The sequence below is a fragment of the Amborella trichopoda genome, chromosome 3 (assembly GCF_054954075.1).
Source record: "Amborella trichopoda isolate Santa Cruz 75 chromosome 3, AtrichopodaSantaCruz75HAP2 v2.0, whole genome shotgun sequence".
NCBI lineage: Eukaryota > Viridiplantae > Streptophyta > Magnoliopsida > Amborellales > Amborellaceae > Amborella > Amborella trichopoda.
This window is the reverse complement of record NC_142338.1, coordinates 10,012,599-10,039,609: the sequence shown is the minus strand read 5'-3', so window position 1 is coordinate 10,039,609 and position 27,011 is coordinate 10,012,599. Positions and strand designations below refer to the sequence as shown.

Here is a 27,011-nt window from a genome sequence, read left to right as displayed (position 1 = left end):
ATAAAAAATTAATAAACAAACTAGGAAAACGTACTGAACCTTTGCCTAGGGTTATCCCCTTAGGACGTAGCACACACCACATCCAATTACCAAACCGAATGGCACACTTGATCCTTAGGTCCTACTGAATGCACTGAAATAGGTAGCACCATTGGACTACCCTGTCACAAAACCATGGGCTACTACAATTAGGATTTCTTAAACACCTTTTTAAACTTTGGGGCATGCCACTATATGGCACCTCCCCTAACCAACACTAGGGCCGGGGGTACCCCCTTTTCTAGGTCTCTATTTACTAGGTGGTGCGTGCCACCCTTGGGTCTCTGTGGGGTCGTGTGCAACAAGCAAGAGAGAGAAAGAGAGAGAGAGAGAGAGAGAGGGCAAAGGGTGCTGAGAATTGTTTTTCTTTTTCTTTTTTTCTTTTTTTTTTTTTTTGGGGGGTGGGGGGGGAGGGGGGGGGAGTGTGGGGCTCCTTAGATAGGCCTCAAGGACCCTAGGGTATTCCGCTTAGATTAGGATTCAGTTTGGCCAAAAGATTTCCTGGTAATCTGTGAGGTAAAGAGAAGCATAAAAGAGTCATCCATCCCTAAAAGTAGCCATCATTTATTTAGGGAGAAATCTAGGAACCTTATCCCCCAAATATTTAACCCATATCTACTTCTAGACATTCTAGGATAAGACAAGTCAAAATGCATCTTCTATTTTGACTAGAATTTCTTCTCTCTCACAAAGGGATTGCAGAAATTCAAAGTCAAAAAGATACTTGGTCAAAATTCAAATATTGAAAGAATATTTCTCAAACATAAAATATTCTCTACTCCAACAAAATATTCTCACAAAAATCTTTCCCCAAGGTTTTCAAAGATTTCTTGTAGCAAACAAAATATTTCTAATACTGGATTCCCCACAAGACCTCCCAAATTATTGAGATATATGGGGGGCGTCCCACTACGTGGAGCGTGTGGCCCATGTGGGCCCCACATCCCAGTCCATGGGTCCCACATGTGGCAGGGGTTGGGCCTTTGCCCCCCCCCACCACACACACATGGGTCCCACTGGGCCCCTATAAGTTCTAAAAATTTCGTAAATGCCCTTTTAGGGTAAGCCATTAAAAATTTTACAAAAATTTGAAAATATCCAAAAATGACAGGAACACAAAAAGTTAAAAACAATATTTTTGGAGTTCTTAAAAAATTACAAAAACTCTCAAAAATGCCTCTGGAAATGGATAGGTACCAATGGGTCACAAAAAGTGGTTGTAAGGGCACTCCACCTTGCTATTAGAAACCATGATCGACAACTATCTTCTCAAACCAACTCAACGGGACCCATGACCCACATTCATGTACAACGTCTTATGATTGGTTCGTTAAAGTTGGCCAATAAATAGTAGAACCATGGTCCTACTATGTAGATTATAGGATCCCCCCTAATCACATGCACATATCAACTAAAGTACAAGGGGAACTGACAGCTGATATCACCAACAGCTAATAACCAACGATACATCCACGTTCTAGAGAGAGAAAGAGTAGAGAGGAAAATTTGCAAGAAAAGGCACAAGCGTGGGGATCCGAGACCACCATGCACCATAAGAGAAAACAAGGAGAAATGCTCTTTTTCTCTCTCTACTCTCTGCGTTAAAAAACCATCCCATTACAATGCATGTACCCATTCTTATTCACTACTCTTGCCTTGTAAAAGATAGATTATAACTCTATCCCTCCTACATCCCTCACCAAAAGATAAACTTCCTATGTTTAAAACTTAAAACAAACTCATTTCCTCCTCTAAAAGATCTAAAAGATAATCCTACCTACCAAAAACAACTCACACAAAAAGGAAAAGGACTTATCCTTCCTACAAAAAAATGAACTCTTTTAAGATTTAAACAAACTCATACCTTCTTTAAAAAAAAAGATTAACTTACCAAAAAGAAAATAAAGATTTGCTAAAGAAAAGACAGATAAATTTCCTGCTAACGTTGCTTCCTCTAGTCTTGATCTGCTTGCTCCAAATAATCTAGTGTGATCATTTCAAATCTATGAAAATCAAAATAAAAAATAACAATTTAGAATTATTTATCTCTTGATTTGCATCATTCTCCCTTGGTTGGAGAAACTTCGCCCTCAAGTTTAAAGATGAGTTAATATAAATCCTCCTCTAAACACAATGTCTCTCTCTACCTGAATGTTGTGTATTGACTTTAGAGCTTGATCTTGGGACCCGTGGATTATGGGCCAAATTGAAATATCATCGAACCAATTATTGAAGGTTTTGGCACAATCAACTATGGTAGCATGCAACTTTGGGGTGGAATCTTCCAATTGGGAGCAAGAAAGGTCAGCCTCACCATTTGCAGTCATTGCCCCCTATTACCTCTTCTACCTCCCCACCACCATTATCCACATCATCACCATCAACTTTACCTTGTTCTTCGTCATTGATAGGAACTCCAAATTCTTCGTCTTCACTATCAAAGATAGGATCGCCTAGGATCACGATCAAAGATACAATCACAATCAAAGATAGGACCATCCATCAATTCAAAGAATGTGGAATCCAATTGAAGATTGGATCCATTTTTTCTCCTTCAAACTCAAGTAGATCAACTTTGATGTCAAAATCCTATGATCTACTCTCCCAAACATAAGGCCCTCAACATAGAGCGTGTGCATAGAATGGGTCCTCGAAAGCAGCTTATGACTCACTACCGTCAACATCATGTGTTGGGGTTTTGTGCCAAGCATTGGGTTAACTCCTCAACTTACCTTCTCAAGTCTTAAATCTCGATATCTCGGAGATGACGTTTTCACTGGATGGGCTCATCCCCTGTATTTAGCCATCGACCATGTCCGCCAGCCATGACATCCTCTCAAACAACACCACGATCCTACAAGAACTGAGCTCTGATACCAACTAACACAACTATGATCAACGTCAGCTATGATCAATGACAGGTATGATCCACTCACTAGATGGGTTATTTCACATTTCTTTCTTTTTATTGATTTCTTATTTTTTTTGATGAATCTCATTGAAATAATGGAGAAGTAGGAATACTTCAGCTTTGGCGATTCATAATTAGGTATCTAGAATATTCATGTCCCAAGATCAAAAAAATATGAATAATGAAACATGAGGAATAGTCTATTCTGTAGTGACATAGTGGTCCTACTCCTACTAAAATAAGAAGTTTGATGTCTTAACAATGAAGAAACGATGAACTTTATAACTCATTACAACTCATTATTGAATTTATGTTATGATAGTTCAGTAGGTTCCTTTTTTTTATCACAAATATCAACAAACCTCCCTTTATCCTCCGCTAAAAAAATTAAGACCGGAGCTTTGTGGGAAGCCCTTTACCAGATTTGAAGGGACTTACGCCTTACCATGGCGTTACTCTACCACTGAGTTAAAAGAGCCCATTTTATTCAATTCATGAGTTAGCCCACTATGAGTATAGTGTATGTACCCATGTATATACTATATGTATGTACATATCAACATATCATATCATATCATATATATATATATATATATATATATATATATATATATATATATATATCAAATAGGGCACGGATGCGTGTATATAAAGATAGCGTTCATTCAGGAACAAGAAATTGGATACACATACGAAGGGAGGGTATGATCCCTCCTTATATAATATATTCCTTATAAATTCCCTATAGATAGATTTTGATTATGATTATTTCATTGTAATATTGTGGTTGAGTAATTGATAAGATAAGTATCACTGGAACGAATTGTTCCGAGACTGATTCTATCCTAATGGTTTTTATTGACTCATCAGAACGAGATTCACTTGATTGATAATGTACCAATTCAACATAAAGGGATTTGATTCATGCCTTGATCTAAATTGACATAAAAAAATAATCTCTTCAATCATTTGTTAACTCTTTCCTCGATTTAAAGGTTCTACATCATTCTTTGTGAATCAATCAAAAATTTTCTATCGTTGCTGAATCTACTGGCTTAGCCTGAGACAGAGATGGGCATTTCTTAATAATGTGCAAATGAATGAGTAAAAATTGAAATGAGGCTTTACTTTTTCCTGTGCCTGTCGGAAAAACGCACCCCTGAGGGAATCCGATACTTCGTCATATATTATAAATTAGAATGATGGTTTGTGAAATAGAGATGAACACAGGAAAGATTGTTGGGATCTAGTTATAACATTCTATTGACAATTCCAAAAGGCTATTCATATTATGATCATAGTATCATGGCGATGGGTGGTATGCCCCCATCGTCTAGTGGTTCAGGACATCTCTCTTTCAAGGAGGCAGCGGGGATTCGACTTCTCCTGGGAGTAAGGTAAGGTACTACATAAGGAAGTCAATCATGGCTTATCAATATCAAAAGGTCTACAATTGATTCTTCCTGGGTCGATGCCCTAGTGGTCAAAGGGGACGGACTGTAAATTCGTTGGCAATATGTCTACGCTGGTTCAAATCCAGCTCGGCCCAAGAATTACCGACCCATCAGGATGATAAAACCAATCTTTTTTTACTCTATTTATTCCCACATCTTCTGATATTTTTAACAACCAGGATTCATGACTTATTGTAAGACAAGAATAAAAAAAGAATCTTCTTTTTTTTTTACTTTTCATTCTCAACCAATTTGGTACACAGGATTTTTCATTCTCAACCAATTTGGCCCACATGATTACTAGTAATCCGTGTCATTATCACTCTAGTCTAGTATATTCATGTTCCATGGAAAGGAAAGAATCCATGTAAATAAATATGTAGTATGTATAGTATATCGATATATCATTCGTGTCTCCATTACAACACTTAACTTAAATATTAATATGTAAATAAAAAATAAATAAATAAATATAAAGACAGAAATGTGAAAAAATGAGAAATCAATTTCCACGATTGTTTTCTCTAAAACATGGCTGATATATATATATATATATATATATATATATATATATATATATATATATATATATATATCATTCACAAAAAGCAAAAACCATCCCATTACAATGTGCATACCCCTTTTTATTCACTACTCTTGCCTTTTAGAAAGATAAACTATAACTCTATTCCTACTATGTCCCTCACCAAAAGATAAACTTCCTATCTTAACACAAACTCCATTCCTCCTCTAAAAGATATTTCTGAAAGATAACCCTTCCTGCCAAAAACAACTCACACAAAAAAAAAGGGACTTATCCTTCCTACAAAAAAAATGGACTCTTTCAAGATTTAAACAAACTCATACCTTCTTTTTAAAAAAAACAAAAACAAAAAGGCAATAAAGAATTAAAAAAAAAGAAAAGATAGATAAATTCCCTCTAATGTTGCCTCCTCTATTCCCGATCTGCTTGCTCCAAATAATGTAGTGCGATCATCTTGAATCTATGAAAATGAAAATAAAAATAAAAATTAGAAATGTCCATCTCTTGATTTGCATCCGGGATTCTCTCTATGCACATGTACACGCGTCCCTCTAAAGGGTTGCTTCCCAAAATGTGGTTATCATATGTACATGCCGCGCGGAAATTTGTTGAGGATTTAGCCCTCATTCTCACGAGCCTACAGCCGTACACAATATACCATGATACTCTTCCTGACCTACAAACATCATCCCTAAGCTTCTCCCTGAACTCAACAAGAGAATGACCCCTGCATAAAACCCTCAAGGGTAGTGCCATGCCCAAGGGAAAAGGAATCTGGACATAAGCTAGGCATCTCGACCTTATACATTTTGAAATTCGGGGTCACACATGTTTCCTCTCCTTCTGGTTCACAATATTATGTGATTTATGAGAACGAGTACACTACATTTATATGGATTTATTTCCTTAAGCGAAAATATGAGGTTTTCTCAAAGTTTCAGCAGTTAAGAGCTTCATCGAAATGAATTATGGAAAAAGTAATAGAAAACTGAGAGGTGACGGGGGAGGTGAATTCACCTCTTAAGCAACAATTCTCATGTCCAAACACGTAGGCTCAAATGGTGTTGTCGATGGAAAGTATTGACATGTCACTAAGTCTGGCATATCAATGCTCTTTCATAGTGGTGTTCCGACACATCTATGGACAAAAGTTTTTCACACATCAACACATGTTATTAATAAGTTACATATAACCATTCTCGGCATGTGAATTGCTTACAGCTTATTGCTTAATGCTTACAGAACAAGAACCCGATTATTCTTATGTTATTTTTATGTCCATATTGTTAAAAATTAATAGACCCAAGTTATCTCCCACTGTGGAAGAACATCTCATGGTTGGCTACAATAATGAACATAAGAGCTCATTGTTAGTCCCTTCGAACCAAGAGAGTTCATGCATCTTGCCATCTTACTATTGATAAGATGCATTTTCATGGAGCTCATTCATCGTCTACTACGACTCAGAGAGGGAATCATCGTCGAAGATTGTTCTATCCTCTAAAGATAATGTGTCTACAATATGAGTCTAGAGCAGCAAATTCATATACCACACAATGGTTCAACTGATCCAATTAACGATTCATGATGAAGTTCCCTTCACATCACCAACATTGGCCTCAAATATAGAATTAATCCTACTGCAATCTACAGGTGCACAACATCTTTCTCTTCATGAGTACAATACTTCACCTATTGCAAGAAAATCCATTCGTTTGAAAATTCCAAGTGTTAAGCATCCTGCTGATCAATGGCTCTAACACAAAATTTTTAAGGGTCATCAATTAATTTTAGCCAATGTTGTTAAGGTGAAAAATTGGTTTTACTTTTAGCCAATGTTGTTAAGGTGAAATTTTGGTTTTCTTTGAAGGAGCCAAGGCTGATGAGAGATGGATACCAGCTACAAAACGATGAAATTGTAGCTTTGTACCATTAAATAATAATAATCACAATAATAATAATAATAATAATAATAATAATAATAATAATGATAAGAATAGTAATAGTAATAATAATAATAATAATAATAATAGATCTGAGATTGTTACTAGACCTTGAAATAAAAGTATAGTGAGATCCAAATGGGCATAGGAAGTACAGACCTTCAAAAAAAAAATGAAGTGCAAATCAAATAGAACCATTGAAAGAAAGGCATACAACATCAGTAGCAAAAGGATATGGACAGCTTTAAGGCAATGCTTACATGAGACTTTTAGCCCGATAGGTTCCTAATATAAAATTATTGACGCTAGAGACATGGTAATATGGAGAATACTAAATTGTTTGAAGCACAGAACGAACTAGAGCTGCCTCTTGCTTCAAGAGAAGGGGACGCGCTATGCACATCTCATTTGATGGTCAGGGGCAAAATAAAAGTTGAGCAATAGTAATTCTAAATTTTGCATGGGGAAAATTGGAGATGCCTTCTACGTCGCCCGTAATATGTGTAAAAATTAGAATAATAAGACCAGTATTTAAAACTCGAACTTAGGTCAAGACTGTAGGGGTATGAATCCAAGTTTGTGGTCCTACTAGACCGAGTCTTGCCAAGACTAGGTCAAGTCTCTAAAAAATAACATAGTAGGGTCCTAACCTGATGGAACTAGGGTGAGTCCTAGGGTTTTTTAACAGGAATACGTACAGTGCCGGGTCTGAGCGACTTGGCGGAGTCCAAGCCCGAGTCACCAAGTAAGATTTAATATTGCATTGGCTAATTTCTATGAAATGGAAACTTTGTCAAATAGATGTAAAACATGATTTCCTCCATGGAGAATTGAATGAAGAAGATATATGGAACAACCACTTGGTTATAACAAGGCAATGAAGTATGATTTTGCATGCAAATTTAAAAGGGCTATAGATGGGCCAAAAGAGGCATTTAGTGTATGGTTTGATAGATTTAGTGAAGGTATCAGGTGACAGGGCTTCAAGAGATGCATTGCTTATATTTCTTCATTTACAAAGAAGACTGATCAAGGAAGTGAAAATGTTCTTTTATATGTTGATGATGTCTTCATTATCAAAACAATTTGAAAGAGATCAAGACTTGGAGGGTACACTAAGTCTGAATTTTGAAATGAAAGATCACAGAGGGGTCATATATTTTCTTGGAATTAAAAGTTGAAAGAACATCAATTGGCATCAAGTTGACACAACAAAAATATGCTTTGGAACTCTTGTCTAAGTTTGAAATGAAGTCCTGCAAACCAATATCTAGTCCTGCAGAAATGGAAAAGAGATGAAAGGCAAATGAAGGGGTTCTCATTAAAGATCCCCTAAGATATAGAAGCAAGGTTGGAGGCCTTAGTAATTGACTTTTACTCAACCCGACATTACTTTTGCTGTAAATCAAGTTTGCAAATTCATGCATGCTCATTGTCAAGCTCAGTTCAAAGCTGCATAATGAATTCTTAGGTTAAATTAAGGGAACCATTTATGATGCGCAATTTTATTCCAAAGATCTAGAAGCAAAATTTAATTAGGAACCCTACACGATGCTGATTGGGCAGGAATTCCAGGCAATAGATGATCAGTAAGTGGTTATTTGTGTAGTTTTTTCCTGGATTGCTAATCTCTGAAAAAAAAAAAAAAAAAAAAAATTTCCTTTTTTTTTCTTTTGGTTATTTTCTTTTCTTTTGGGAGGGAGGAAGGGAGGAGGGGGGGGGGGGGGTCGGCAGTCCCACAATGGTTATGTTTTCATGGTTTAAAGTTTAGACATCTACTTGAAAATTTCGGAATTCTTGTTGGTGAACCTAAGTTATATTGTCATAATAAAAGTGAAATAAATCCCTCCTCTAATCCTGTTTTCTATGCAAGAACAAAACACATTGAACTAGATTATCACTTTATTCATGAACAAGTTGAAGATGGTGAGATATGTGTGTCAAGTAGATGCTATGGAACTAGATTATCATTTTATTCATGAAACATATAGGAAAGTACTTGCTATGGAAACCTTGTGGTGAGCCGTAAAACCATGGGGTCTCTCCTATATAATCATGCATCAATCACAATGAAAGGACATCCTCTAATTCTTCAGTCTCTTGCATCATCTATCTTTATCTCTCGTTTTCTTTTGCTATTTAATTTTCTATCTTCTCACGCTTTCCCCATTGCTAATGCAGAAGAGTGTAGCATCCCATGCCCATCGAAAACAATTAATTTTTTTCCAAAGGAGAAATTAACTTCAAATTTTCAACCTGGAGACTGGGTTTCTAAACTTTATCTGGAGTAAAGTAAAGAGTACCAGATTGGAAACCCATGAGAAACATGTTTCCATCACTTTCATCAACCCATTACCAGAATTTGCATAGTAGCCGATATGGGTTTTCGTGATTTTCATCAACCCACAACCAAAATCCTATCATGGGTTTCAATCTATTTTACCAAACACCACTACTAGAATCTCCATGGTTGCATCAAAACACCCTAAGAAAAGAAAAGAAAAGAAAAAAAACCCAAAAAAAAAAAAAAAAAACTCAGATATAGGACACAAACACAAAACAATACCAATCAGTATTGGAATATGCAGAGTATAGACAGAGCATACCTGAGGTGCCATGGCCATTGGAGAAAAGAGATAAGCAGCAAGCGTGGGCCTCTCTGAAGCAGATACTCGGCAAAGTAAAGTAGGAGAGGGAGAAAGGAAGCGTGCAGAGCGAGAAAGAAGGAATTGTTGTCCTTTTTGGTGCCTAGAAAGAAAGAGAGCGCCATTAATTCGGGGGTAGATAGAAGTTGGCAAAGCAAAAGTTTTCATCACTCTACGCTTGCTCCCCTAAACTGTCAACAGCAGCTGCGTCCTCTCTCTCTCTAAAACGTCGGGAGTCTCTCCCTTTCTATTCCGCATATGCCCCCTTTCTTTGTTTCTCTCTCTAAATTTTGATGGCAGCAATTATGGCCACCGTTATGGCACGGAGAAGAGATGTTTGAGAAACTGGAAGATGAGACCATCTCCTTTTGACACATTGAGGTCACACCAACTCCCAGCCGTCAAATGCAAATTTAAATGGCTAAGACTTTGCACAATGCTCAAATAATTTTTTTAATTTCGTGAGTCTTTTCTAATTCAAATTTACTTGACAGGATATCAAAAATAAATGGTCTCGTGGTATATATTCCCGATATGGACACGGTTTTTATGAGTCCACGAAATATCCACCCCTTGATAATTTATTTTTGAAATAAAATTTGATTTTAATTTTTAAAAAATATATAATATAGCCATTATTAATTGTAAAAACAAATAAATTTTAAAAACAACAAATGATATGTTTTGGAGAAATTATTTGAACGGTTGATTTTACTTTATCTTTAGAGGGTTGTTATTTATGTGACTTGATTTTGGTGGACTGTGTAGATCTCCAAGCCCGCATAATAATTTTCCTTCCGACATTGATGAGTGTGTAACATGGAGCATAATATGCATGCCACCTATCTACCATCCGATGGTGGAACTAACATGTTGTTCTGCTCGGGAGATTGGTGGACTGTGTAGATCTCCAAGCCCGCATAATAACAGGTGCAGGTGCGGGCTTGGACGCACCAAACAATTTTCCTTGATGAGTGTGTAACATGGAGCATAACATGCAGGCCACCTATCTACCGTCCGATGGTGAAACCAACATGTTGTTCTGATCGGGAGAATATCATCCTCACGCATTAAGGGGGCTAATACTCCTCAACTTCTCACTCGTGTTTTTCAAGTCCACCAAAACCTAGCTGGCAATATTAGGGCCAGTTTGGATTCATTCAGGGACTTTTTTTTTTTTTTAATGGAGATTTATCAAATTGCAACTAGAAATTGAGGCTATTTGACATTTTATCAAGGTGTTCTTCACAAATTTTAAAGCCCCATTTTGAGGAGTGCAATTTGAAATTTGATCAAGAGACTTATGGGATATTTAAAATTAGTTCAAAAAGTATAGAAAAAATTGTTGAATAATTCAAATCTTTAGTCCGATAAATTTACCTTTTTCTAATGAGATGTTGAAAATTTTTATTTTATTATCAAAATTTAAAAATTATTTCATATTTTACACTCAAGTTCCACTTTTTAGGAGCACATATCTTATTTAAGTTTTTCAATATATCAAATTAAGCTTAATTTTAGGACATTCATACTTCTCTCAATTATGCATCTATAAATATAAGAAATTATTTAGTATGCAAAATGGCCAAAATATTCCAACAATTTCGGAGGTATTTTGGTTATTTTAATATTTCAGATGTATATCTTGTATTTTTTATAGGTACGTGAAATACCGACACCCCAAACTTGAGTTTAATCCTATTTATCGAAAAATAAAATAAAATTAAAATAGTTTATTGTGGTATTAAAAAAGTGAGACGTGAGTAAAAAATTTACAATATTGACAACTTTTATTTTTTCAAAAATAAATGTGGTTTTCCTATTTCCTTTTTATTGTTGTAACATAACGAAAAAAATTTATTTTTTCATTTTGGGGATTATAAAATACTCATTTTCCATTAGCATTTCTCAAGTAGGGCAGAGTGAGCGACAGTAATGAGTTGAGATATTAAACCCGCACAAGTAAGATGAAATATTTCGTGCTCCCTAGGGAGCATACTAAAACCCCATCTAGGAGTACTTTAAGTACCCAACATTTCGGAATGTTAACCTCTCCAACTCTCATATTAAATGTAATAAAAATATATTTCCAAGTGGCATTCTCTATAGGCTGGAAAAAACTAATGCCTCAAGATTGAATGGAAAGTGTCTAATTTTTTAATTGTGAGATCTAAATGTTAGAAAACTTAAAATTAAAATGTTTTTTTTAAAACATCTCGTAATTTTTAGGCGATTCTCAAAATTTCAAGTAAAAGAAAAATCTTCCCAAATAAGCTTTATGTTTAGGAGAATAAGTGTACAATATACTCCCACGAAAGCATAATATCCAAAGCATTTAACCATCTGAGCTTGTGGTATTTCCAATGGAAGTAGCTAAAAATGCGAATAGGCTCTAGGAAGAAGCCATCGATGCGAACAAGGCACCGCAATGTGACATTTAGAGTCCCATTCTTACCGTGTACTTCTATTCTCACATATCACCTTAAAAAACTACTAACAATTTTAATAGGGCTGTATTTCCATTGAACTACCCAAAAAATAAAAAATAAAAATCTATCAAAATCATAAGAGAACGCAAACACTATACAAATATCTTTTGGTTTAATTTCAAAATACTAAAAACAACGTGATTTAGTCATAAATGGATAAAATAAATAGACCATATAGTTTAGGCAGTATGATAAATTTCCTTTTAAAAAAAATAAAATCGCCCAAGTTCCATTTTCTGTTGAAAAGGATGACAGGTTCCTATCGAACGTGGGGCTCTGATTTGGTCCAACTTTAAGTGGCGGTTTGAGTATGTGAAACTTAATAGATTACAAGAAAATATGACATTTACATTATTTGGGTACACTCTAATAATAAGGAAATGGAAAGATATTATCTGACATTATCTAGATTTTTCTCAAAAATCACGAAATCTATTAATCAGTAAAGGGTATCTAGATTTTCCCAAAAATCACAGGGTTCCTAGATTTTTCCAAAAATTACTAAATCCATTAACCGCTGAAGGGTGAAAAATCTATTAACAGGTTGACGAGTAATCTTTGAAAATCTTCTTTCGTGTATCCAAAATCCATTACATACAGTAAGGGCCGAAAAATCTATTAACAGGTTGATGGTAATATTTGTAAATCTTTGTAAATTTTTCAAAAAATCTATTAGCAGGTTGATGAGTAATTTTGGAAATCTTTGTAAATTTTCGCTTGGGTCTTTCTGTCCTATCTCCGCTTAAAGTAAATATAAAGTGAAAGTAGGGGATATGTAAAGTAAATATAAAGTGAAAGTAGGGGATATGTAAGGGAATCTAAATTGATTTAAACAGATGTACGAGGATAATTTTCTACTGCATTCATAATAAAAAATATCTACATCCCTCTATTCCCAATTTGGTTGTAGCCCTCATCTGACTCTCATGTAAAAACAAAATTTTTTAAGAATTAGTAAGTGAAAGTTTGGAGAAATATAAATTGATTTGAACAACTGTATAACTTGATGAGGAACAATTTTCTACTGCAATCATAATAAAAACTTTTATACATCCCACTATCTCCAATTTAGGTTGTAGCTCGCCATCAACTCTCATATAAAAAAAAAATATTAATAATAATAATAATTGATAATTGATGGGAAATTATATAACACAATCATAATAAAAAAATTCACACAAATAATCATCATAAGAGGTTAGTAAAAACTCAATTGGAATAAGATACATATTTAGCTTCTTCTAATGCTTCAAATTTTTCTACTGCAATTACCAAACCTTCTAGTTTATTAATATAACTTCTTCCAATTTCTTAACTTGTACCATAAAGATTTTGATTTTGATATCATAAATTTATTGCGTATTTGAAATTATATATAGAGAGATATTTGAAAGGCTTCTATAAAAAATAAATAAAAATAAAGCTTATCACAACAAAATCATGTTATTCCAATCATATTATTTCAATGACTTATCATGTTGAAACCAAAGTCTAATCATGTTAACCAAACATAGCCATATTTGTCATATTTGGATGGTAATGTATTTTTCATATTTCTTCCATACATAGCCAAACAGTAGCAATGTATTTCTCAAGTTGCATCTAAATACTACTCAAATAGTGACAATCTATTTACAAGTAATGTATTACGCAATAATGTATTACGCCCATAATATATGTCACAAACAATATATTTCTAGGCATCCAAACGGTCCCTAAGACTTTCTACTCCCAAAAAGTTCATCGATCACCCACACCCTAATGGGTCGTTTGGATCCCAGGATACACAAATCCTGGGTTTCTCGCAATACCTAGTTTTGCAGATTCTAGTACATGTAAAAGCTGATTTTGATAACAATGTTGTTTGGCTGGCTGCTGAAAGAGCCTAGTATGTGAAATATACCCGGTTTGGCACCATGAAGATAAAAATCGAAAAGTACCCTATTTGGCACCATGAAGATGCAAAACCAGGTTTTGGCTATTTGTTGTTAATACAGCTTAGTCATTCATACAATAAATCGATGATTCCCTAGTAATACATAGCCAATAAAAAGTATTTTTTGAGAATAAGTTATCAATAATATAACAAATAAATTAGGCGGTTCCAATCATATCATTTTATATTTTTCTAAGCCAAATTATGATTCTCTCTCTCTCTTTGTATACGTACACAACTTATAATAAGTTATTCCCATATCCATAGCACGATTCTCTCTCTCACTCTTTGTATACATACACAACTTATAATAAGTTATTCCCATATCCATAACACTGCATCTCATTATCTCATTAAATAATAAAGAAGTTAAATAACCACCATTAGACAGTTCCGATCATATTTTCTTATATTTTTATGGGTCAAATTATCTCACTCTCTCTCCCCCAATATACCTAATATACCTACATGACCCACAATAAGTTGCTCCCAAATTGCCTCATCTCCATAAGACTACATCTCAGTAGATAATGAAATTAAATTGTTCCATAGGCTATGCTATGCCATGTCCTCTCTGCAAAAACTCAATCCATGAGCTGTATAAGAGGTAAAACAATGCCGAACCGCTTCCCTTCAACTTCATTAGCTTATGCACATGGAATTTGTAAAAATTGAATAGTGTACCTGGGGTTTTTTTAGAGTAAAAATTACGCCCATATTTTAAAATTACCTAAACATACTCCTCCAACTGAAACGTTCGATCATCCAAACATCCGATCATTGAACGAAGTTGTGAGTACTAGAATCAAGTGGCAACTGATGACTACTTCAGTTCGATGTAGTCATGTGCTTTGGAAAAAGAAAGCAAGGCTCCTTTTCAGATTGATTCAAAGGCAACTAATTGATGAGGCAGAGTGAGTTTCTACAGCTTGAATTCTGTAGCTTTGTCAAATGCAGGCTCAAGTTAATGAAGAAGATTACAGACCACTCAACTCTGTCCTTTACAAATGGAAGGACCATTTGGGTCCATAAAACATTGGGATTAACTTGGCTACTAAGGATGTATTCTCCACTGCCTTATTGTTGCTTTGAGGTACCTAATTACCACAGTCGTGGAGGCCCAAGTAGTGCTTCAAGGAACTTTTTCAATCTATGGCCTTTTTCATTCATGGTCGAAGTGATACTTCAAACAATTTCTCCTAGAAAATTGGTTGGCCAACCGTTCTAGGAATTTTGCATGCATTTTATAGAAACTACAAAGATTTCCCAATGCAAATCAATTAGTGCTGGAGTTTTATCTATGTTACTAAAAAAAAGGCAAAGGTCGAAAACATGCCTAGGAAACAAAAAAAAATATCACCTTGGTTTTTGGTTTTTAACCATATCAGCAATTCCTGAAACTAATACATTCAGTTGAAAAGGAGAAAATAAGAATGATATGCAAATATCTACCGAGGCATGGATACCAAGCATCAATTGACATTTAAAGGAAGAAATGCTTTTGTATAAACCAGCAAGCAGCTTCACGAGAAAGATCAAATCAGCTCCAACAAACTGGTAACCAAGAGAGCTCTAACTGAGCCTCATTGGAGCTAAAATAAGCACACAATAAATTTCACTGTGGTTCAAAATTTCACTGTGGTTCATATAAACAATGAACAGGAAAAATCAGCCGGAAGCTTCTAGAGAGAGAGTGGCCATTAACTTAGCTCCACTAAACTGATCTCGGAGGAGCTCTGAACCTGAATAATTCAGGCTAGAAAATGTTGCAGCGTAAGGGGCTTCTAGACAGATAAACTTACCATCAACCTGGGTCAAGCAAACCTGCATCGAAAATCTGACAAACTTGATTAAGAGATGACACACGAAAGTTTCAAGAGAGAATATCATCATCACACATCAGCAAATGAGTGTGGCAAACTATCGGCCCAGCCCAAACCAGTGTGGAAACAGGAGTTCCAATAGAACCTGGGTAACTGATGCTGACCCGCTACACAGTTGTTTATGTTGATGTTAACAAGACCAATATAATAGCTTGAAGTTCCACAAGGCAATTACATGAGCCACAATTTGCAAATTCAAAGACACATATAAGATGGAAAGATGAGAACTGAAGCTTACTAGCACGAGACTGAGAATGACAGTTTAATGTTTCTGGGCCACGAGCTCGCCAAAAGCCATAGAGCAAGTACATATGGCCAAAGCATCTCCCAGACATTCAAAATAACTTTGCGCCAGTTTCCTCTCCCTCTCCCTCTCTCGCTCTCCCTCTCTCTCTCTCTCTCAAACACACAAAAAGAGAGACCCAAATAAAGAAAGAGGCAGGATTTAAAGTACAACCAAAGAAAATCCTAAACTGATAGTTTGCCGATTGTTGATTAAAGATGCAAGAAACTAGATCGCACTCTTCAAATGTACATGGAACCAGGTGATATTTTCTGGGGGTTTCAAGCCCTGCATATGACAGATGGAAGGTAGAGGAGAACTACATCAACATTTTAGCAACTCCAATGGGTGGGCTGGCAATGCAGTCAGATATAACTCTACATATAATTATGAGAATTTCAAACCAAACGAGTTCTACAACCGATAATAAAGAAATAGATATTCCCATTTTTTGAATGGTATTAAACCCAACAAGGATAAAAAAAAGTTAATCTACCAATGGCAAGATTGGAAAGCCTCTTAAAGAACATCTCAACTCAATTTGATCTAAATGTAGAATAAATTTGCAACTGTGATAGAGCAGGAAACTTCTTTCAAAATATAATAAATGTATAATTAATATTCCTCAAAAAATAAATATAGAATTAGTACCAAACTTCATTTCAAGAGGAACACCTCAAAACCAAATATATGGCATATGGCCTTCCAGGGACATAAACAAGAGTTTTGTTTCTTCTGGCAAGGCAACTTTCCAATGGATGAAGCAGAACCACAGTGGCTATAACCATTAAGAATAACCAGAATGTGCAAATCAATAGAAATTGAAGAAAACAAAATCAATCTATCAATACCATTGAGTTCAACCAATCAACACTGAAAATGATGAATATAATCTGCAATACAACAGTTTCAATAAAAACTACATAAAACCTCAAAATTCAAAAGGGGGAAGAACGAAACAGAAGTGAATGGAGGTGCAGAAATAGATAAAGGGTTCAAAAAGACCTGATTCACAAAAAAAAAAAAAAAAAAAACTTGATTTAAAAGGAATGAAAAATCTAATCCATGTTTTTGCAAATGGAGACAACCAATGACAGGAAAAACCGCAAAAATAACCCACAACAAATTTTAAAAAATAAAACAAACATTGTACTATACTGACCTGAGAACAAGGAGGATGACCAAAAGCTTCAAAAACCCATGTAACAATGGAGAGGGTTTCGAAACCGTCAATCTCAAAATTTTCATGTGTTTGTAGATCTGCTCGATCTGTACCTTTTTTAAGTTATAAAGGTCATAATTAGATTTGAAGTAGTTTCTCAGGTCATTAATAATGTCGACACCAAAATTACATCTTTAGATGAGCATTGGAGGTGCACCTTAATTGGATTGTTTAAGTTTGAGACCTCATACAAACCACACCTTTCATGATATTCTAAATTTTAATCAACCAACTCTATCACCCCTTCACTATAACTACTAATCTAAGAGGCATGCGTTTTTTCACCCCGATGGATGTCAAACATGCAAGCTTAAACAATGGAAAATGGTCTCATAGTATACAATCCCTTAACAAAATCGCTTTATTGCAAAATTTTATGAAGAATTGCAACTCATATTTAGTCAATGACACACTAGACTGTCAGAAGCATTGAATATTTCAAAGAACTACCAAGCTACAAGTGATTTAAGGCAAGTTAAAGATCATGACATCAAGATTCTCTTTAACAATATGAATAAGGCCTTTGAATTAGTAGACAACAGTGACTAGAATAAGATTGCAGCACTAGTAATAACAATCAATTCCTAATTCTCAACAGTGACTAAAACAAGATTGTCATATTTTTTGTTTTGTATCTGCATAAATATAAAATTACAAAAAGTGGTATTGAAATAAAAAAATCAGAAAGGAAAATGTTCTATTTAAGTTTCTCGAACTTCCAATTTCTAAAATTTATATTTCTTCAAAATTTCATCAGTTCAATATAACATGCAGAGATCATATATAAAATTATATCCACATTTTCGAAAAGAACCTAAGTGTAAATTCTCCAGACATTGAGGAAATCATCTTTTGTTTGATCTCACAGCATAATTTGAAATCTTCAAAAGACGGAAATATTTGTCTCTTCTTGTGCACAAAAGGCACCACAGGTACACAAATGAAGAGTCCTAAAACCAGCGGCACAAACTGAAATTACCTCAGCAAGTTCACACAAGCAAACTACAACTAAACAGTCCCAAAACCAGTGGCACAAACTGCATTTAACCTCAGCATGTTCATGCAAGCACACAAGTACAGACTCAACTCAGATAACAAATAGCTTGTGACTTGGGGTGCCATGTATTTAGGGTTTTTTGGGTTTATCTTTTAATTAATATGTACATTAACTGTGGAGAAAGGCGGATGCCACAATACGGAACAATCCGCTTCTCAATTGGTATAACAATGTCACACTAGCCCAAGACTCACCACCAAAGAAATAGAAGAAGAACACTCAATATAAGGTGGAAGAAAAACAATTTTTCATTCAATGATGAAAAATACACAAGAATTACAAACTTGTAACATGTGACCCAATTTCCCCACCACACAACTCTCTTTAAATAGAGGTTCTTACAACCATATTTACTAAAATAATTACTAACCACCTAGTAGTTCCATAACTTTAAATTACACAAAATTACAAATACAACCTCACTACGTCACTTAAAATAAAATAAAATAAAACTAATATGGTTTCAAGAAAAATACACTTTTAACAATTTTAACATTAACATCTACACACGTGCGCACTTGGGATCAAGTTCAAATATATTTATTCTACACAAATATATTTATTCTACACAAACAGTTAACAGCATCAAAAAATAAGACATCTACAGACAAATATATCATAAATATTTATTTAAGTAACAATAAGTACATTTGGGATTAGTGCTTTGGGGTGAGGCAATTGTCACATAGGAGGAGGGAATGGTAAAGTAACTAAAGAAAATTTCTAATCTTACTGATGGTCGAAGTCAGTTGATAGAAATCCTTCTAATGTGCCACTCTTTTAAATGGATAAACAACCAATTCAAACTGATTAGAGCCAAGTCTCATAGATACTATTGATGGGAAGGAGAAATTTTATTGAAATAGAAGAGCCTCGCCTAACATGTCTCCAACTAAATGCTAGCCCAAGGCTGGATATAAGTCTGTACGTTTGAACCCATCCATCACATGCTATAAAAAAAATCATACATAGCCAAATTTAATATGCTCACTAGGATTGGTTTGAATTATTTTTTCTATCATAGAAATGGGAGAATCCAATTATGTGGATGTATGGATAATGTTTTAAGTTTGTTAAGAGCTTTTGTTTGACTTTTTGTCTATCAAATTAAAATTTTCAATTGATGAAGATGCAAACAGGAAACAGGAAAGTACTATTGAAATGCTAAGGTGAAAAAAGAATGGTACCTGTGGCCATTGGCATTACAGATAGAATAGAAGAGCAAAGGTATCTAGGAGAGTTTAATTGAATAGGATGGTTGACCTTAAAACACTAGTACCAAAACCATCTGGAACAAGAGTTAAATCGAATGTAAAATCTCTTATTCTTTTCTACGAATAAGGTGACCTTATTCAAAATTTTTCATTTCAGAGTGGCCAACACCAGGAGGTAATTAAGTACCAAAATAGAAGTTCGGTGAACTCTTCATCATGTTAAGGTGTTTTAGCATGTAACTTCAAGTATCAGGACTTCAAAACACTTTATCCTGAACAAATAAATCGGCCACAAACCTTACAGAACAGACCATAAATATTATCTTCAAATCCACAGGCAGGAAATTCGAAAGGAACTAATCAAAGTGTAAATAAATACCAAGATGCAGAATTCAACACTCATATAGAATTAATAAATGAAATATGGATGTCAATTAGTTCAGCTATGCCAAAGGATTGAACCTTAAGGAATAACTACAAGTACAGTTTCCACTTGAAGTGGCAAAAGAAAACTACACACAAAATAAAAAAAAGGGAAAAGAAGAGAGGCAGAAGGACGGAGAAGAAAGAAGGGGGACACAGACGAACAAAAGGACCCCTTGCGTTTTTATGATAATATAAACTCCACTATGAGATATGGGACTACAGTTATGGTATTTTCCATAACAATAACTCAAAATTTGTCAATATTTCCCCATGAATTCCAAAGTTTGAAATATGGATGTCAATTAGTTCAGCTATGCCAAAGGATTGAACCTTAAGGAATAACTACAAGTACAGTTTCCACTTGAAGTGGCAAAAGAAAACTACACACAAAATAAAAAAAAGGGAAAAGAAGAGAGGCAGAAGGACGGAGAAGAAAGAAGGGGGACACAGACGAACAAAAGGACCCCTTGCGTTTTTATGATAATATAAACTCCACTATGAGATATGGGACTACAGTTATGGTATTTTCCATAAAAATAACTCAAAATTTGTCAATATTTCCCCATGAATTCCAAAGTTATAGCAAATCACGCTAAAACCATATTACGTCCTATTTCCTAGGCATTGCATGTAAATCATACATTTTCTTTGTTTCTGCACATGATAAAAAACTCGAGATTGGATTCCAAGAGGAAACAGAAGTCTAGCAAACTCCTTGTCTCAAACAAAAATTAAAGCCATCCCTGCAGTTCACAAGGGTTTAAATATGTAAACCAATATGAAACTGTACTAAAGACTATTGAACTAGGTTCGTCACGATATCCATAATTCAAACTTCACAACCAACAATATAAAGGAAAGCTGCAATAATTTAATCAAACCCAACCCCAAAACAATCGGAGAAGATGATAATTTCAATTATGCATTCATTGAAGATCACCTTACAAGTCTCATATAAGTTCAAACACAAAAGAAAGAAACACTCTTCACCACTAACTCTGTAATACTTGAAATTTATAACACTGTCAAATCTCAAACGTTGAAGTCTTGAGCCTCCCACAAATACTTTACAGATTTACTCCACTAAGAAACGAGAAAAAGGAGACAATTTTCAATAGTACAAGACAAAAATCAAACCCTCCAAAATCATCACTAACCAAGCTTCTCATAATATTTTACTCTGTAGATCTACTTCTCTGATGAGTTGGGTCCCCTCTTCTTCCCAAAACCAATCACTGCAAAAGAACCAAAAAAGAAAAAAGAGAATAAGCAAAGTTAATCTGTATAAATTCAACCCAAAAAATCAAATCATTAATTGCTAGAACAAAATTAGAGGCACATGGATTTGATATAAGACAAAGATAGAAAGTTATAGAGAAAAACAAATAGAGAGATAAATCTGAGAGAGAGAGAGAGAATGTGTGCGTATGTGCCTGCTGTGACGAAGCGGCGGTTGTACTGCATTCGCTTGTGAGCCCTTCCTCTGGGCTTCTTCTTCTTATCTTGCTTCGCTACCTTTGGGGTTTGCCCCCTCACTTTCCCAGCTCGAGCCAAAGAACCGTGAACCTTTCCTGCACAATCAAACCCAAAAGAGCCCACATCAAAAATAAATAAAAACCCACTAGTAAGATCCAATGAACATAGAGAGATAGAGAGAAGGTCAGGACAGCCCTGTAAATCAACCACAAAGTCCGAACCATGGTTGTTTCTCCTCTCTTAGAGAGAGAGAGAGAGCGACAGAGAGAGACTAACCCATGGTCGCTAAATCTGGTGGTTTTGCCGCTGCACCAAAGCTCTCCTCTCCTCACGAGTCTGCGCTTCTCCCTCCTCTGCGACAGGAAAGGGACCCTGCTATCGCCGATAAAAATATAGGATGACTTTCAACGGACCTGATTTCACATCCGGCTTATCAATCACCAGATTCTGTCCGATGACTGTACACATAGACCGCCAAAACCCTAGAAATTATAAACATAGGACAGTTTTGCAAGACTCCAGACTTTGAAATGCTTCCCTTAGACCAAATTTTTTAGAAATATATAATATCGTTAATAGCTCATTAATATATATTAAAAAAAAAAAAAAGAGAAATGATTTTGCGAGACCTTCCCACATCTATGTTTAGTGCCTCAAAAGATCACCATTAAATTTATCACATCTGTCTAGAAAAGTGAAGTCTCTGTGTCGAATTTAATGGAATTTAATGATAATTTTTTAGAGTCTTACATATATAGTTGTGGGAGGGTCTCGTAGGATCATTACTCAAAAAAAAATTAGGAAAAAGTTTATATAAGGTCGCAATTTTAAAATGTAGAAGCACAAATGCACCTCAAAAATCTAACGGAATTATTGTTTTAACGTTGAAAAATCCCTTTAATCAATCATCTCGACATCGAGATCTATGAATATGAAAAAAAAAAAAGTTTTTGAATCTCGAAAATAGTGCATCGTGCAACACATTATCTAGACCGTCCATTTTTAAGATTTTCATATATTTATAGATCTACTTGATTTTAACCATTTTTAAAATTTAAAATTTTCTAATTAGCTATGAAAATAAATTTTAAGACAATAATAAGAATTTTTTACAACAAAATTGCATGCTATGATAAAATTTTAAGCGCCTTAATTGGATTTTCTAAGGTTGCAACCTTATAGAAACTGCACCCAAAAAACTATCATCATTATTGTTTTTTTTTTTTTTTTAGCTATGTGGGGTTACGATCAAGGACGGGTTTGTTTACTGGAACTTACACATTATCCAGAAAAAAGAAGTTTTTCTTTTTTGGGAAGTGGAATGTTTTCTTCCGAAAGCTTAAAGAAGTTCTGAGTACCTGTGTTTGATAATTTATTGGAATAAATTTAAAAATACTTTAATATTACCTAAGTATAACTATTTTACTATACAAATAATAATAAATGTAACTTTGTCTTATAATATCAACTAATTTAAAAAAAATTATTTACAAACATCTGTAGCTGTAGAGGTAAGGTGCACCTTCAAAGTTTATCATGATATATAATTTTGATGTAAAATACTCTTAGTATTATCTCAAAATCTATTTTTATATCTAATTATAAAATTTTAAATTTCAAAAATAGTTAAAATCAAGTAGGTCTATAAACATATGAAAATCTTGAAAATGACGGTGCAGATAATATGTTGTAAAATGCACTATTTCTGAGACTTAAAATCTTTTTATTTTTCATGGTCATGCATCTCGATGTCTAGATGATCAATGAAAGGGTTTTTCAATATTAAAACTACCTTTTCCAATGGATTTTTGAGGTGTATCCATAGTTCTACATTACAAGGTTGCATCCTTATATAAACTTTTTCCAAAAAATAATACGTTATCTAATTTAGAATATAAATATATTAATAAATAACATAAAATATTTTGTTATCAATGTATAATTATTAACCATAATATTATAATAAACGTGATTCCAAAAATATTAAAAAGCACTTCCATATCATATGATTAAAAATAAAAATAAAACCTCTTATAAATTTCAATGTTATGACATAAAACAAATATTCAAAAAGGATTTCTCCCCTAAAAAATGAAAAATAATGACATCAAAATTAAAAATATTTAGAAAATAAAAAATATTGAATCACACATCATATGCATCAATAAACTATATGCATCATAAGCCCCAATTTTATTAAAAAGTTATTAACTTTCAAAACATGATTTCTCAAAATCCCCATAACCGGTCCGCATTCATGGCCCAAAATCCATGCTCTTTTTTATTTCTATCTATTATATTGGATTTGTAATATGGAATATAGATTCACTAAAATCATTTTCAATCAAATTTCAAGAAATCATATTCAAATTTGTAGAAGAACATATTGGTATGGCGAACCCTAAAATCTGTGGTACATTTATGCAAAAACAAATTTGTAGAAAAAAAATATGAAATGAAAATTAAATTCATTTGACTTATATGAGAACTACATCTTTGCATATTAGACGGTTTCATTATTTCAAATTGTAAATCCCTACAGTCCAGGGATTTACAACTAAGAATAACATATATCTTGTAAAATCCCCATAAGAAAATTATTATATTTAGCATGTAATTGTAATATATAATTATCCCTTTGGGTCAATCAAAAACATAGATCGATTATCCAAAAATTTTAACATGGTATCAGAGTGAGGTTGGTCAATATCTCCACTCCAAATCACCTGATTGGCATCGAATAAAGATAAAATCCAAGCCATTATCTTGCTCAAGCTCACAACCATTTTCTCTCCCTAAACCTGAGTGAAAGAGGCACGAACTCTCGACCTCACGTTGTCTTGGTGGCCTTCGAATCGAGGGTGAACTCGTTCCAAGCAAATAGGGTCGGGATCTGAGACTTGCCCACAGCTGAGTCACCGATGAGCACCATCTTGAACACGTAGTCGATTTTCTGGCTCGGATCACTTGCCATAGTTACACACCACCGAGATTCTCTCTCACTAGCTTCCCTCTCTCTAAAAAGAAGCCCGTAAATTCCCTGCTACCTGTATTTCATTGACACAGTTATGTCAAATTTCCTTATTCGTTGTTATTGCCATGGACTAGCAAATACCTCTTCTTTCTGAAGACTCCACCAATGTCATCCCCGATGGGAACACTATTACCAATAGTAATAGCTTTTCTTCCTCTGTTATTGATTTCACTAGCCCTTTTCATTTGACCAACAATGATAATCCTGGCAATATTCTTATCTCTCACATCCTTGAAGGTGAGAATTATCCACAATGGAGTCGAGCTATGACCACTGCTTTGAGTGCCAAAAATAACTTATCCTTTGTGGATGGTTCTTTAATCATACCTCACATCTCTTCTTCTAATCATCTTCTATGGAAAAGATGCAATGACATGGTCCGATCATGGATCCAAAATTGTATCGATAAAGATATTGTTGATAGTACTTCCTATGAAACCACTGCTTAAGGCATGTGGGATGATCTGAAAGATCATTTTTCTCGTATCTTCAAGTTACGACGAGATATTGTAATTGTTTCTCAAGGTTCTTCTACCATTTCAGCTTATTATACCAAACTTAAATCTTTTTTGGGAAGAACTTGCTTTTTATACCCCTCTGCCACCCTGTTCTTGTGGGTCTTTTAAGGCCTTGCTTGACTATCTACTATATGACAGATTAATTCAATTTCTCATGGGACTTCATGAGTCTTATTACCCAATTCAAGGCCAGATCCTTCTCATAGACCCGCTTCCTAATGTCAATAGAGCTTATTATCTTCTTCTTCAAGAAGAAAAGCAGTGGCAGGTGGTTACAAAAACAATTCCTTTAGAAGATGTTGCCTTTGCAGTTAACACCGCTACACCTACTACAAACCGCCAACCCCGACATCCTTTCAACAATACAGACAAAGTAAAAGGTCGTCGCAAACAGCGGCCCAAATGTGATTATTGTGATTGGGTAGGCCACACCATTGACACATGTTATGTTATTCATGGTTATCCACCGGGTCATCGATTGCACCAACCGAGCAAAAGGACATCTTCTAAGCCTACAATAAATGAGAAAAATATCGTTGCTGTAAATTCAAGCCAAAGTAGCTCACAATTTACACAGGATCAATATCGTCGCTTACTCTCTATGCTTACTGAAGGTAATGTACAACCAATGGTCAACTTTGCAGGTAACTCCACAGCTTATCCATCTTCCATTCCTCTCTATACTTGGATTGTAGACATAGGTGCTTCTGATCAGAAGATTTTTGACACATCTTTGTTTCATTCATCTACACATGTTTCTCACATAACACCTATCAAACTTCAAAATGACTCATTTGCTTTGGTAACTCATATTGGTTATCTTTTTAATACCTACACTTTGCTTACATCATATATCGTGTGTACTTTCTTTTGGATTCAATTTACTTTCCATCATCAAACTTACTACATTATATCCTTGTTTAGTGACATTTTTTCTTGATATGTGCATTTTTCAGGACCTGTACCAGAAGACGATGATTGGAACAAGTAAGCAGCTTGTTGGCCTCTACTATTTTGAAGCCTCTCCACTGACGCATACTGGTCTTTTGTCCATTTCAGTTGGTTTTGATTTATGACGTAGACGTTTAGAACATGTTTCTTCTACTCGTTTGAATTTGTTAGCTAAGACTGTTGATGAGATCTCTGTTTTCAATCCTAGTTATTGTGATGTTTGTCCTTTAGCTAAACAAACACGATTACCTTTCGTTTCAAGCTCTATTTTATCTATCGCACCTTTTGATTTGATTCATTGTGATATTTGGGGATATTATTCCACTTCTTCCCTTGTGAAGCTTGTTATTTTTAACTCTTGTTGATGATGTTTCTCATTCCACATGAGTATTTCTTATGCAAAACAAATTTGAGACTCCATCCTTATTAAAATATTTTATTGCATTTGTAAATACTCATTTTCAATGTACTATTAAGCACATAAGAGCATATAATGGATCCGAGTTCCTTTCTCGTACTATTCAACATTTTCTAAAGAACATGAGGCCACCCATCAATATAGTTGCATTTGCACACTGTAGCAACATGGGCTTGCCGAATGCAAACATCACCACATACTTGAAATGATACGTGCTTTGCGCTTTCAAATTAATATTCCTCTTACCTTTTGAGGAGATTGTATTCTTATTGCCACATATTTAATAAACGGGTTATCAACACCTTTATTATCGAATAAATCCCTATTTGAAATATTATTTAACAAACAATCATCTTACTCCTATTTGTGAGTTTTTGGTTACCTTTGTTACGCTTCTACCATTGCTTCAAATCGAGATAAGTTTGACTATCGCGCTCATAAATGTGTTTTCCTTGGTTATCCCCATGCTCAAAAGGGCTACCGTCTTATTGACCTTTCCACCAATTCTATTTTCACTTCTTGTGATGTAGTATTTCATGAGAACATTTTTCCTTATCAAAATCTCCCT

The 27,011-nt window shown here is 34.6% G+C and overlaps 2 protein-coding genes and 1 non-coding gene across 8 annotated transcripts in view; 1 reads left to right on the top strand and 2 right to left on the bottom strand.

Annotated features, from left to right (window-relative positions):
* The window catches only part of LOC18448805 (FMN binding protein), a 29,283-nt gene extending 19,469 nt beyond the window's left edge, over positions 1-9,814 (bottom strand). For all 6 annotated transcript variants that reach the window (XM_088863289.1, XM_088863285.1, XM_011630486.3 and 3 more), the window contains exon 1: positions 9,498-9,814. Coding sequence is in view for 3 of the 6 variants with exons in the window: in XM_088863285.1 (XP_088719411.1) it covers positions 9,498-9,704 (207 nt within the window). In the remaining 3 variants the exon portion in view is untranslated. The remainder of the gene's footprint in view (positions 1-9,497) is intronic.
* Positions 4,416-4,499, top strand: TRNAY-GUA (transfer RNA tyrosine (anticodon GUA)). Its single transcript has one exon. It is a non-coding gene; the product is annotated as a tRNA-Tyr (tRNA).
* Positions 9,815-20,947: 11,133 nt separating the features above from the next.
* Positions 20,948-21,882, bottom strand: LOC18448804 (small ribosomal subunit protein eS30z/eS30y/eS30x). Its single transcript, XM_006858863.4, has 3 exons — positions 21,799-21,882; positions 21,480-21,617; positions 20,948-21,281 (listed from the first exon to the last, which is right to left on the bottom strand). Exons 1-3 carry the CDS (start codon positions 21,800-21,802, stop codon positions 21,235-21,237), a joined length of 189 nt encoding a protein of 62 aa, XP_006858925.1. The 5' UTR covers positions 21,803-21,882; the 3' UTR covers positions 20,948-21,234.
* Between the last annotated feature and the right edge of the window lie 5,129 nt (positions 21,883-27,011).

Excerpts from the sequence above, each read along its gene's own strand:
- LOC18448804 (XM_006858863.4), bottom strand. Across the intron at positions 21,282-21,479 it reads CCGCCGCTTCGTCACAGCAG|TGATTGGTTTTGGGAAGAAG; the intron begins GCACATACGCAC and ends GTTCTTTTGCAG.